General features: G+C 36.2%; 1 protein-coding gene across 4 annotated transcripts in view; it reads right to left on the reverse strand.

Annotated features, from left to right (window-relative positions):
* Positions 1-709: 709 nt before the first annotated feature.
* Msp300 (Muscle-specific protein 300 kDa) overlaps positions 710-14,912 on the reverse strand; it is a 107,814-nt gene continuing 93,611 nt past the window's right edge. For 2 of the 4 annotated variants that reach the window (XM_018516023.1, XM_018516021.1), the window contains 9 exons: positions 14,535-14,837; positions 10,958-11,215; positions 7,157-9,892; positions 6,904-7,088; positions 6,038-6,076; positions 5,150-5,656; positions 4,767-5,010; positions 1,996-2,048; positions 1,570-1,789 (listed from right to left, as the gene is read on the reverse strand). In XM_018516023.1, coding sequence (XP_018371525.1) covers positions 1,570-1,789; positions 1,996-2,048; positions 4,767-5,010; positions 5,150-5,656; positions 6,038-6,076; positions 6,904-7,088; positions 7,157-9,892; positions 10,958-11,215; positions 14,535-14,837 — 4,545 coding nt within the window. Of the gene's footprint in view, positions 1,790-1,995; positions 2,049-4,766; positions 5,011-5,149; positions 5,657-6,037; positions 6,077-6,903; positions 7,089-7,156; positions 9,893-10,957; positions 11,216-14,534; positions 14,838-14,912 lie in introns of all 4 variants that reach the window. The other 2 variants (XM_018516020.1, XM_018516022.1) reach the window with 2 other exon arrangements.

Below are 14,912 nucleotides of genomic sequence, written 5' to 3' on the forward strand. Positions count from 1 at the left end.
GTACGCCACTGTCAACATTTCAAGAGTTTTTGAACACTTAATACCATTTTTTACACAAAAATTAATACAAACTCTCTGCTCCATTATTTTCAACAGCAAAAAATCGCCGAGCACGCAAACACGAGTCTAACCTTTATGCCTCTCACATAAAAACAACACATGCTATATAGTCAAAACTGTGAACATATGATCGTGACGAGTGTACCAACACAACAACAAAAAAATTTTGAAATTAGAGTGGTACAGAGCGCGCGAAATTCAAAAAGTCACCTTACTTTTTGATCACACCTCGTATAGTACGTACAATAGAAAAGATGATTTTTATCAAAAAAATCACGTCATTGAGAATTAATGTCTAAAAGTTCACTAACTCCAAATATCTGTAGCTTACATATTATTTATTTCAAAAGTGATAAAACTCTAAAAATGTGTTTTTTTAGTTACTTATACCAAGAACAAGTTAAGTAAATATTTTCCTATTAATCGTAAGAAATGAATTTATCGCCATATTCTTTTTGCAGATGTTATTTGATTATTAATTTTTGCCAAATTTAAATAAAAAATAATTTTTCCTTTTTTGGGGAATTTTATTTTTTGAGTTACATCACTTTTGAAATAAGGGAGCAATATATACCATAAGTAAAAACACGTGGATGAATTGTTCCACATCTTTTATTTTTTATTGTTTATTTATTTTGAATTTGTTATTTTGTTTTAGCTATATATTAATTTTTATAAGCTTGTTGAATTTGAACAAATTGTTAATTTTCGCTTCAAGAATGCTCCAAATTTCAACTACAAATTAATATATACATATATATGTTTTTTCCGCAAATGAAAGGCAACTTTCTCAGAATCATATGTATATGCCTTTCGCAATTAAAGGGTTAATATACAAGGTCGATATACATACATTCGAACGTTTCAAGTCAGTCAATGTCTTTACAATAAATACTTTGTCAAGATAGGTATTATTCATTATGATACTGAGACATTTGACCGTGTGCACGCTTCGCACGGGAAGGAGCATGATATTGCACGCATAAATTTATAACGAAATATACAATATTATATGTATATATATATATATAATAATAATAATAAATTAAAGAATGTGTTTTCGCGTCGGCTACATATTTTCAGTCACCGCTTGGTCCGTTACATTAATTACTTACGTACAAATTCGTCGTGTGTAAAATTACAATATACATATATTATATAAAGATTCCTGTGATACGCGCACTGCGGCTGCAGTCAATGAAAACATTGATGAAGAAAGCTCAGGACAGTTTGAATTTCGTATCTTTCAATGCTAATTACGCAAGGTAAAGGTAAAGAAATTTAATCGGCTTTGTATTGGCTTGCCTCGTCAATGCCCCATGAGAAGTATCAATCTTAAGTTGGCAAAGTGACACGCAACAAAACAACAGGGACCGTATTCTTGTAAAATGTCGCATATAAAATGGACGAAAATAAGTACTATAATATACGCTATATATATTATAAATTTCTGTAGTATTTTCGTATACGATATTATTCAGGAATAAGGTCTTTAAACGTTGTTTATTGTTATACCGGTGGAGGTCCATTCGGATAAAAAGCTATTGGCGTGAAGCTCCTCGCGAGATTGTTAGAAAGCATACAATTGTAGTCTTCTTCTGCAGATGGTACCAGAGATGCGACGCCAAGCAGTAACAGCATCAATGCTTGGATTGGAAGAGAAACTCGCAGAACTCGCCCTAAGAAACGATAACCACGTGCCAATACCGTTTGGTCTCTTTCGTCACCACTGCAACAGATTTCCAGTAATGGAATATTAAATAAGATTATCTCGTTGAAATGATGAGAACTAATTTTTCTTACAAATGACAGAGCTTTATTTATCTATCTCACTCATTAAATAAATATATAATTATCATGATCATCCTTATGATAAATAAAGTTCTATCGTAAAACTAATCGACAGATATTGTCACGAAAAAAGAAACAACATACTCTGTGCCGGTGGCGTGAGGCTGAGCAGTCCCAGAGGCAGCTTCGTCGAGCAGCTACAGTTCAACAAAACAGAAAACACAAACAATAAGATACTGTGCAAGTGATTACTACGGATAACTTATGCATGTAAGTGCCATCGTGATGACTTCTCATCATCGAATAACGCTTCTCGTTCTGAAAAATTTGTGTGATTTTACTAATTTGTGCAATCATCTACAATAAATCATACACAGATGTAGAAATAAAAGTATTAAGATCGCTTTTTATCCAATAACATCACCGAGGAGATATTATTAAAGACTAACATATTAATGTGAATTAGTGGGACCAGTATGACTCCGGGGAACAAAAATTGAAGAATGCTGACATTATTGTCAATTGTTTTTGCGGTTTCGAAGATAAATAATGAGGATTTTGTCTTTAATTATTGTTTTACCATAAAAAATATATCTTTAGATTTGTATATTTCTAAAATGATAAAATAGTGATTAGAAAAAGTAAAATCTTCATTAATTTATTGTTGGGACCACTAAAACATAATGTTTGTATTCTTCAATTACCACCGAGCCTTCAGGACCCTTTTGGTGATTGACGAAAATTTGCATAAGATTATTGGTCTTTAATAGTATCTTGTCGTAGTGCATGGTAACATATAAAAGTGACAATCGTGAAATCTATCAAGTACCTCACCTCTACCAAGTTAGCATTAATAATAAACACATTTTCATCAAATTATTTGAAGGTGAAGAGTTTAATAGACCGAAATGTTACATGGCTTTTAAAATTGAAAGCGATTGATAATGATTGAAAAAAATCATACTTAGAAATAAATCATTGCAAATAAATGTAACGAAGTAGCAGCGAAAAATCAAAATTTGAGAAAATAAAGCCGTTTAGTTTATTCTATATTAATCTCTGATTTAAACCTTTAACCATTTTATGATCAACTGATTTGACTCATTTTACGATAAAACTAAGATTCGATCTGATATCTATTGCCGAAGATAGAAAAGATCAAGCCATTTTTGAGAAATTTTACAGACAAACAATCAGAACGGACCAATTAATACTATAAAATTATAAAGTAGTTTACTACACTGCACTTTAATAAATATGGAATATGTATGTCTTTTTCTAATTTTTTAAAGCGAATTAATTTTTATACAATAGTATTTATTATAATAATAGTATTATAACGAAAGTTACTTTGTGTATCATACATATTTCTCGTATAAAAAAGGGACTAATGTATTTTATTATATTAGGTGTTAAACTTAATTCCTGCCGTTTTTCGTCTCCAAAATTGATTTGTTTCGAAGGGAAATACCTCAATCAAAGTATTATTAATAAAGTATTATTAATTAGTAATAAAGTAAAAAATGGAGGAAATTACTTTGATTAAGGTATTCATTCATCTTCCCTTCGAAACAAATCAATTTTGGAGATAAAAAACGGCAGGAATTCAATTTAACACCTAATAAATTATAACAAAAATTTATGATTGTTAATCGTATGATTTCATGCATTTATGCGCATGCGCCGCCATGTAAGTTTTCAGATCGCGCCGTGACTCATGATTATGGCTGCGTTCGAAAACATCACCCGGGTGTTTCCGTGTATCATCTTATCCTTGTTTAACACTGAGTGAACAACAAAGATAATACGACACATGGGGACACTCGAGTGACATTTCCGAACGCAGCCTATGTCGGAGCTAAAGTGAAATCGTTCCGCGTTTTTTATCCGCATTTTCTGTGTAAAAATGACCTGCGAAGTTACGGGTTCAAACATAGAAGTGCTCAGGCTATCATTGTAATATGTTAGTTAACGCGCACGGTCGTAATTAACAATGATTCATTCGAATTTTCATCCAACAATTCGGATCTTTCTGGAACATTTCTCTCACTTTTATAACGTCCATCATGAAGTTGGAGCGGAATTAGCATCAATCAGAAGTTGGCGCTCATAATTACATTTCAATGATGGCGGCTAGATGGCGATAAGTTTTTGTTTACACTTTGAAATGTCATCGTAATTAAGGTTATCGTTAAAAGTTCTTGATCAATGTACCAATAAAATGTTTTAATTCTTCGGAATAATGTATAGCAACTCATTGGATCTCATCAGACGAGACATTCGTACGTATTACGTAGTATATTTAGCCAAAATAATTCATTCTCGGTACAATAGTCATCATGCATTTTATAAAATTTTGAATGTTTTATTTCTTGATGTTATGCGGGACGCTTTGAGACTTTCTAACAATAAGCTAGCGAGCTAATTAATAAGCTTTCCACAAACATACATATACCATTGTATGGACATGAAAGAATTAAAAAAAATTTACATTACATCAGATTCTTATTTGTAACAATTTCCAGTAAATATAATTAGAAATCTTCTTTTCATTTTTAATTTTAAATATTTTTGCTCTTAAATTATTACCAGAGTATATTATATATATAGGTGCTTTTCAGCAGGAGACACAGATGATACATTGTAATACATTGTGATCATTACAGCCTTCTTGTTTGTCGGTGTTAAACAAAAATTAAATGATCACTGAGTTATACCATATCTATTACTGAAAAGCACCATATATTTCAATGTTACATCAATCAACTACATTTGGTGTCACATTATCTATTAACAAATCTACTTCAGGCTTATACAAACTTGACAATAATAAATAGATTAATGAATTAATACCATGGTGACTGCTTTGATTATAGATAGATTTATTATACGAGAAGAAATAATTTAGAACTTACGTCATGTGAGAGAGATGCAAGAGACGTAGATGTAGCAGCGAGACCGATATCCCGTGGATCCAGCCCGAGGGCAGCTCCTAATTTAAGGACATAGATTCCTGTAAGTCTTCTTAACGACTGTAACCTTAATCGCAGTTCTTGCAGACGCGTTCTAGTTTCTGTCTGTTCGTCCAAAAGATGATTAGTTGCATCCTGTAACGATATTACTCGCGGCTCGCAACGCTCCAGATCACTTCGCAGTTCCCTAAAATAAGAATTAAATAATTTTAAAATAGATTTTGATATATTATTTGCTATACAAATTTTTTATAGAAATTCGGCTACTTTGATGTATTTTATTTATTGATAGTGTCGATTTGCAAAAAATCAATAGAGATATTTACCTAAATTTATTATATTTTGCTTCTAGGATATTACTAGATTCGGTCAAATCGATTGGTTCGCTTGCTCTAATGCTGACCTCAGTGCGTTCGAGCCAACTTAATAATTCTTCTATAATACGATAAAATTGACGATTCGTCATGAGGGCGTGCTGCAACTGATCCTGCCACTCCACAGCAGCTGTACAAATTTTCTCCCATCTGCTGTTTGCCACAGCCAATCTGTCACGAAGCTCCTTCGCACGTTCCGTATCTTCAGTATGATCGACTAGGTGAGTACCGACTATATTCAGACTCGTTACAATACTCCTATGACTGTCGAGATCTAATAGAAACTCGCGATGATCCTGAATTACGTCCTCCAATTGTTCTATATCATTGGGCGGCGAATGTTGCTCACTCTGCGTACCCTCCGCGTACTCCAACCATTTGTCCAAACGCCATAAATCATTGTCCAATTGAGCCCAATTACGACGAGAGCATAATGGACAGGTCAATCTGCCACTATCACTGCAATGATTATAATTGTGATTATAACCAATATATTCGAAATTATAATTACAATTTAATTAATAAATGTTTTAAGATCATGTATTATATTGTATTTAGCATAAATTATATGACTATTTCTGTTTGCTAAAGTTGCAAATAGTTCAATTTTGCTTAATGAGATTATGAATTAATTTATCAAAGTTGAGAAGGTTTTTTATTCTCTCTCTCTCTCTCTCTCTCTCTCTCTCTCTCTCTCTCTCTCCCCCCCCCCCCTCTCTCTCTCTCTACAAAAGTTTTTATTATATAAGAAACATTAAAGCTTTAGAGTTTTTCGGGAATATTTTTTTGTTAGTAAAATAAATTTATTTTATTGAATTTAATTGTTATATAATTACTCACTGGTCACATGGAAAAGCGTAAGCATCGGTGACTGGCGATCTGTATAGGATAAGGGATAAGCATTATTATAATTGGCTTTGCTAAGCATTATTGTTCGCATTAAAATTATTGCAAGGCAGTGTTAATGCATCTATATTAGCAAAAGGATGAAGCTTAAACAACACAAAGAGAAAAGCGTTCACGATATTCTTACGAATCGTAACAGTATAATAATATATTGTACTTTATTAATTGTTTATTCAGCATTAGTTGCGTGAATATTAAAAATGACATAAATGGATAATCATCTATATATAAGATATTGTTAAAATTGAATATCATACAAATATATGCAAGAGTTAGCAGTGTATACATAACTCTTATTTATATAAGTTAGTATTTTAGGATATTGTTTTAAAATTCTCAGAAAGTACCACATTAATAAGATAAAAAGAAAGTTTTATGCGTGATGTAATTAAAATCGTGTATTTGCAGTAGGGGCGTGCCCAATACTTTCCTCGTGAGTAAACGCTTCCACCTTTCCATTATCTCGTTGAGTAAGATAGAGAAAAAAAAATGTCAAGGCTATCTCATGAGATAATCTATTCTTTTTTGTTTTCACTATGGCTTGCTCAATGAGACGATGAAGAAATGAAAGCGTTTAATTTTGTGAGTAAAATATTGAACAGGCTTGATTTTTATATATATTATCTACAGCTTTCGTAATTTAATTAATTTTTTTCTATAAATATTTTTTTCTCTAAATTCGCACTCACATATGATGAAGATTAATTTATAAAAAAAGTGTTATTGCAATCTTTGCTTACTACAAAACCTAAAATGCACTAGATATTTAAACATTGAAGTGAGCGTGAGAGAAACTTTACCTGAGCTCTCTGATTTGCTGTTCACGTGCTCTTGCTAGTGCAATGAGTGTTTCGTATCGAGCTATTAATGTTGTTACCTCGCTACTTTTAGCAGTTCCTAAACTCAATTTGTCGTCTTCCATGAGCAGATTATGAAGGTGGCGTACCAGTTCTATCGAGGACTGGCAACTTCCGATTAGTTTAGCCTGTAATAATTCCGTGATATTTTAATAAAATAATAAAAACTACACTTAACTGAAAATAAAAATCTTACGATAGTTTTAGCAGCCGCGTTGAGCCCAGGACCGGAAACGGGATCAGGTGTTATCGTTGCTTCCAAAGCATTTAGGGCGTTGTTGCATTCGTTCAAGGCAGTTTCCAATTCCATTAAATATGCGTCACATGAAGTCATTCTGACGAGTCTTGGTAGGGTGTCTACTTGAACCGCGGTATCTCGCTCAAATTTCAAAGTTTCTACCTGCACGGCCTCGTCGACCTCCGATCTTTCTTGCGTTTCCAGTTCCGCTTTCAGCGCGATTACTCGCGATTTGATATCCCGCCATAGGAGTTGATATTCGTCTACCAGTTCCTGAATCGCGGTCACGTCATCAGGATTGCTCTCCTGCATAACTCGCAATGCTAATTCGTCTGCTTTGCGCAGCGTAACATTTTGAGTATCGAGCTCTTCCTCGATTTCACTCAACTGTTGACGCCTTCGTCGCAACGATGCTCTTTGCTCAGGTGTGGCGAGGTGTTGCATTTGCGTTAGGCGAACATCCACCTGCGTCAGGCCCATTACTGCAGTACCATGTGTGGATACGAACTCGCGGTAAGTCTTTTGTTCCCGTTGAATGCTCGAGATAATGGCGTTGATTCTTGTCTCCAGAACCAACCATCTGTCAATGATCTTCCGTGTCTCGGCCGTAAGAGATCTAAAATTGTCGGTATCCAATCCGGACTTGGCCAGACGTCCAAATATCTGTTCTAGGATTTTCAAGGCCTTCTGATGAGCTTCGATATCTTTGGCGATCGATTTAGCTTTCTCGGTTATTTTTCTTGATTCTTCTTTCGAGATCTCTGTAAGATCGTTTTCCAACTCTAACAGAGATTTCTCTGTTTTTACTAGCCATGATTCATGCTCACATCTGGTTTTTTCCAACTCTTGCAACAGCTTCCAAATCATCATGATTTTTCGCTTGCTCTCGGTAGATTTAATGCACACAGCTTTCCATCGTTTCTCTAGGCTTTCCATACCGTTCTTTATCGCGTCCATGTTAAAAGAAGCTTTCCATGTGTCGCAATCGTTTAATAGGATTTCACATAAATTTAACACCTCGCCGATATTACCGCTTTCAGCCTCAATAGTGATCTTGAGATGGTCGTGATCTTCGAGCTTTTTATCGATGTTTTTCTGTGTGAGTTTCTCAATAATGATAGCTTCTGATAGCTGACTTTCGATGCCGGTCAGCCAAGTTCGTAAATCAGCTATCCTCTTGATCAATGAGTTCATAGTTTGAATTAGATCGATCAGCTTGTTAGCTCTTGCTTTACCGCCGGCCATTAGACGATTCCACTTCTCGTTGACTTCGTTTAAGGATTGCTGGAGTTTTGCTTTCTCTGTCTCTTCGGCGACTTCTATTAGCTCTTGCCCGGTATTCTGTAACCACTCGAGTTCGCGCTGTTTCAAACTCATCTCCGTCTGTAGTTCGCACTCAAGTCGCTTCAATGCCTCTTCAGGCTCGTCCAATACCATCATGTCATGGTTCTGCGTTCTGGTCGTTACATCTTCCATCCACGATAACAATTTATTTAATCTATTTTCCCATCGACCATGAAGAGCACAACGTTCCCCAAGTCTATATGATAATAAAGCTAATTGGTATTCAAGATCGCCGTGTTGTTGCGTTAGAAGCGCGTCTTGTTGATTTAACGTCTTCATGTCGCTCGGGCTCAAACACTCTCTCAATTGTTCCGTGATTACACCAAGAGATTCCAAATTGCGTTGCGCGTTAGCTAGGCGAGTTCTCAAATGTTCAAGCGAATCAAGTTGTTCTTTCGTCCTGGATAGACTTGTTGGTCCCGCATGGAAGCCCGCGCTCAATGTTTGGCCAATTTCCTGGAAGGTCGTGACGATCATCTCAGACTGCTTGACGTGTTCTTCATGCAATTTCTGCACTCGTTGAACAAAGTCCCTCCAGGTTTCCAAACCGGCTCGCAAATTTGCGATCCGTTGTACGTTTGCAGCGTGTTCCATGCGTATCGAGACGGTCAGCGTCTCGTCGCAATTAGTTAGGAGGTATTCCTGTTGCTCCTGAAGAGACTCTACCTGAGTCTCGCCAACTGGCATCTTGTCCAATAGCGCCTGAATTCTCTGCAGAATCTTTTCAAGCCTTCTCAAGTGGATGAACTGTAGGTTCATGCGTTGCCGTTCTCTTTCAACTTCCTTTAACCACGTCAACAATTTTCTTTGATCTAATTTATATCTATCCCAGGCCGATATTCTGTCACGCACTGTCGCATGTCGCTCCAATATTCTTGCCAATGTCTCATTGTGAAGATTTGTTAAGGCATTGAATTGCTCGGTAACCGATCGATCACGATCTTCCTCTTGTCGCACGGTCAAAATGAGATTCTGCTGTTCAGGCAAAAGTTTTCGATGAACCTCACAGAGATTCCGATGCTCTGATAAACTGTTGTAATCACCTGGCATACCGCTCGACAGAAAATCTTGCACATGCGTCAAATATTCTTCCCAAAGCTTTAACGCAGCAATCACATCTTGCGAGCGGATTAATCGTGTCGACAAACGGTGATACTGCTGGAAGGTTTCTTGAAATACACGTTGCCATAACTGGACCACCTCAACCACCGACGGTTCTTGCACGGAAACATCTAACGCGCGATCCTTGATGGATTGAAGCTGCGGCTCAGTTCGAGTTAACGCAAGTAGGTGATTTCGTAATACAGTCAGTTGTTCGTTAGACTCGCCTTGACCCACCGCTGTCAGACTCTGAAAAATAGACGGACAAGCTCTTCTGATTACGATCGATTATTTGACGGGTTCTTTAAAAAATCGACAGGGAAATAGAAAAAAATTTATGAGTTAATTTGGCGCGCATGAATGGTTCCGTGAATTCTCAACACGTCACATCGATCGATGCACTGATTAAGTATCGTTCTTACTAAGTTTTGAAGGAAACGTGATTCAACAACGTAGCAACGTTGTTATATTCTCCTAGCAAGTAGGATCGTATTGAATCGCCTTTATCTGTCGATCGACGTTGACGATGCACGCTCGATGCACGCCGTAAATTCCGTCGGGAAACGGAACTCGGCGCAGCGCCGCTCTCAAGTTCGAAAGTTTCGGCCGACGCTGTGTGCACGAGTGTTGCAGCCATTCAGCTGTTGCGGATTTCGTGACTGATGTAATTGCCACCACGGGTTAAGCCCTTCGGCCTTGACATAACAAATTGTTTCGGAACTACCGCGATTAAAATATAAACGCGCGTGCGAAGCGATGATCGAGGTTGTGCCAAGCACCAATGGTGCGCCGCTCAACAACTGATGGACGCGTTAGTACGTCAGACTAAAGCGACCTAACGCCGCGGCTCTAACTATCACCTTCCAAGCGCAGGGGAACGTATACATCGATCCTTGAAAAATGTTTTACTGTGTACTGTGAGAAATTCGAGGAAGGTCTCGTTCTTCAAGGTCCTGAAGCCGTTTCGCACGTACGTGCCAGGATTAATCAGCACATCGGACACACACACTCGAGAAAAATATGTGAAACTATCATCATGTATATGCTTATAATTCTAGTTCGACATGAAACTGAAAATCACAATATCTCTTATACTTGTTATAATTTATTGTAATAAAATTATTTTTCTTTTTTTTTATATTAGGGGGATAGAGAAAAGAGTTTCTTAAATCTATATATAGTTTCTTTTAAATCTTTACGAGATAATTATCTTGACACTCGTAATGCTCGAGTATTCGCGTTAAAACGAATGAAAGATGCTTGACTGGCATGCAGTTAGGCAGAAACAGATGCAGCATGAACGGAGGTATGTACCTGTTGGACCGAATCCAGGAAATTTTTCGTCTGGCATAGATCACCGCGGGCAAGTTCCTGGTTGAGGACACGGGCATCCACCGTGTCCGCGAGGGTCGACAAGGTTTCCCGAACATCTTCGAGTCGTTGACCTAGCGCTTCAACTTCGCAGTGCAGCGGTCCACCAGCGTCCAAACCCACATCCGATGCGATCTGTGCCACCAGACCGCGCAGTTCCGCTAGTCTTTCTTTGTGCTCCGCCAGTGTCTCCTCGCAAACCTAAAACATCCAAGCTTTAACGCATCTGCGTTCCACTCAAATTTTTCGCGCGAAAGTCTTTTTTCCTTAATTCTTCATTTTTCGAATATAACGTGACTAGCATACGGAACATATAAATTTTATATCATTCTTATATTATTTTATGTTATGTATTTTTATAATATTTATATATTATTTCCTAATTTTATATTATATTTGTATTTTTGTCATATCGGTGGTATGAATTAATCCATCATATTAAAATATTAATGCAATTATTTCTCTTGCTCAAAATGCAGTCAAGCGAGGAAGATCTAGAACGGATCTAAAGTCGTCTACATGAAGAGCACGTGTTTATTCCTCTCTATCGATATTTATAGACGTGCAATGTGTATCTATTACCCTTCTATGTAGAAGAACTAAATTTATTATGAAAATATTATACTGTACACATTTTTCAGAACTTTCGTTATCATATACCTTAATCCTCGTTGAGAAACGCATTTTATTTAAAGAAACGATTATCTAAAATGTATTATTGAATCGAAAAATACCAATTATATATATATATTTTTATATGTTTCGTACATTTTAATTCTTTTTGGTCTAGCAGCACATTCTTCTCAGATCATAATTTTTATTTCATTAGCTAATTCGCTAATTATTACGCCTGAAGTCGCAGAAGGGATCGATACATCTGTTGCGGCTGTATCTCGACAATTAAATACTCGAATCCGCAAGTATTTGAAGAGGTCTGAATAGTTGTAGTCACGTTCACGCGATGAACGTATTGATTTGATCTGTATTACTCGATATCTGTGGTATAGTACTGTTATACGTGGAATGTTGAGACGAAATATATTAAAGACAAAAAATAAGCTAACATTTCTTTCCTTTTTATATCCACATAAGGATCGCAATGTTTGGAAAGCGCGCGTCTGCTTAGATGGAGTAAAAAAGAATTGTTTTCATCGAGCTGTTTTAACGATGACTATAGATAAATGAATGCATATATTCTTGTAACACGCACACACACGAATACGTTATCAGCCATGGAGCAAGACCTTCGTATATTTACATCAATATCCGCCTTTACAGAACACGCTTATATGCCGTTTATCTACATACAAAGGACAGACATTTTCAATTCTATTCGTATACTTTCCGGTATTTAACTTTCAATGCAACAAATTATATAATTTAATAATTTTTTGAACAATATTATTTTGATATTTACAATCTTCAAATTATTTGAAATTTTTCTTTATAATATTTTTATTAACAAATATATTCTCTTTAAAAATTTGACTTTAAAATTTACTCTGATCTCGATTTTTTTAAAGAAATTTTCTTTGTTAGTGATATAAATAAAAATGAAGGTCTTAGAAAAGTCACGCGCGTTATTTTCGCAGAATTAAAAATAATTCTGTTATGTTTTTTTTTAATAATCAGCAGGAATCTCTGATTTGTGGCAAATAATCACGATTTTTCATAAATTTCATCATTCTTCTGCCTGCTCATCACATCGTTTTACCTTTATTTCTTCCGGCGTGCACATGTCTTTAGTCCATATCTTCGTTCATGGTTTCTGTTTTTTTACGCGCGTTTTCATGAAGTTCCACTCCAAAACTAGGCGAACACGTGCGGCACTGTACCTTCTGTCATCTAAACACATGGTCCGAATCGCCGTTGCGCATTTCACATTCACATACGTACACACGTATACAAACTTATGCCTATGTATCATCCGATATATTCATGCTCACGCGTGACAGATGCGATGCTGAAAAATTTCCTCAGAGAGATAAGAAGGAACGAGTACGCGCAAGTTCCGACGAGATAAACGATTCTTTGATAAAACGTTATCGAGAGCGTACGCTGGATGCTGTAAACGTCGCAACGCCCTGGACCAAACTGGCGTAGTCTCCAAAGGATCGATGCGCACGTCTGTGCGGCTCGCCCTCTTGCCCCGTATTCTCTCGACGATCTACCCCTGCCAGTCGGCACGCCTGTACGAGCAGCGTGAGCGAGGGGTGACGATGATGATGAGTCGACTTTTACTCTTATTCGTCCCTTTCTTGTATGCTGCGATGATATCCGTAGACAGTAGTAGTGCGCGCGCAGTTGGGGACGATGACATCATGCGCTTCCCATTCAAGGGATGAAACCACGTCTGTTGCATGTCCTATTATTTTCATTCTGATATATATTGATTTTCTCCGTCGTATGGAGAATATACAATAATATTTAATATTTTTATCACGTAATTATTAACAACACTTCATGATGAAAAAATAGATTGCACGCTTCTCCATTGAAAAAAACATGCGTGTTTGTTGTATATCCTTGACCTGTTCATTATCATAAGAGAAAAGAATCCTTCGCTTCATATATCGTCTCCGATATGTTGATATGTATAAAGAATACGGATTGTAAAAATGTTTAGTATTTTTTAACAAATATGATATTCTCCTAACATTTGTTTATGAAGGGATACAGCGCATTACATCTAATAAATTAAAAAGATGAAAGAAAAAACATAAAAGAACATTGCCAAAAAAATCATACTCGAGATATTTTGTTATATTTCTCTTTTGATATTAATTTATATGCAAGTTAATATTGGATATTGTAGTTCGACATTTGAAGATATCTATTAAATTTGATTTTTTGTCAGAAACAAATTAATTTATTGTAACCTCTTTTTATGATATAAAGCATATGATTAAATCTTCTTCTTTCTTAATTTTTAAAAACATAGCTCCTTTAAAAATAAATTTGAGTAAAATGATGAAAAATATAGTTGAGGAGGATAATATTAGGCAGCAATTTTCCTCTATGTGCATAAAAAGATTTAATCGGTATCTTTCTATATGCCACCTATATGCTATACGTGTCTATACATATATATTTAAAATGTACATAAATTAAAATGATTTAGTACTTAAATATAAACGCAAAGAACTAATATCTCAGCTGCTAAACTTTAAAAGCATAAATAAATCATCCGTTTGCGACAGAAAACAGATGATTTATTCATTCATTCTTTTAAAGTTTATCAACTGGAATATCAGTTCTTTGGCCGAGAAACCTCTCTAATTCTTGAATATTCAAATTCTTATTTTAAGAATTGACGTAATCTCTTACGTAACTTTCTAATGTTTGTGAAGGTCACTACTTAACAGATCTATTTGTTTGCTAATTATCAACTATTAACGGACCTTCTCACGTGTCTTCCGTTTCCGCGATATAGAAGTTAGCAAGTTTTTCAAAAGTGGACTACTTTCAAAGTAAGGATTTTAATTTATACCAGCAACAAAAGATTGATGACATCACCTACCTTAACTTGCTTGACTGCTTCCTCCGGTGGCAAATTTACCACACTGTTCATTTGGGTATCTACCCAGGCCTTCACCGCGGCGCTAGAATCTTTGTATTGCTGCCAAAGCCTGCACGCGTGTTGATATCGGGTGCAAAGGGCATCCAATTCGGCCCTTGTGTCCTCCCAAGCCTGTACGGCCTCATTTACTGCGGCGTCGACCCTCTCGCGGACCTCTGCGGCGCAACTCTCCCGCAGAGGCTCGGCAGCGGCACGTAATTCGCCAATGAGAACTTCTCGAGCACCCAAATCGCCGTTCAAACCCTGCCGTTTCAAGAAAAAAATCGGAAAAAATATAATACATTGAAATATATATGTACATATATTGTAGTATATTCA

The sequence above is a fragment of the Trachymyrmex cornetzi genome, unplaced genomic scaffold (genome assembly GCF_001594075.2).
Source record: "Trachymyrmex cornetzi isolate Tcor2-1 unplaced genomic scaffold, Tcor1.1 scaffold608, whole genome shotgun sequence".
In the NCBI taxonomy this organism is placed as follows: Eukaryota; Metazoa; Arthropoda; class Insecta; order Hymenoptera; family Formicidae; genus Trachymyrmex; species Trachymyrmex cornetzi.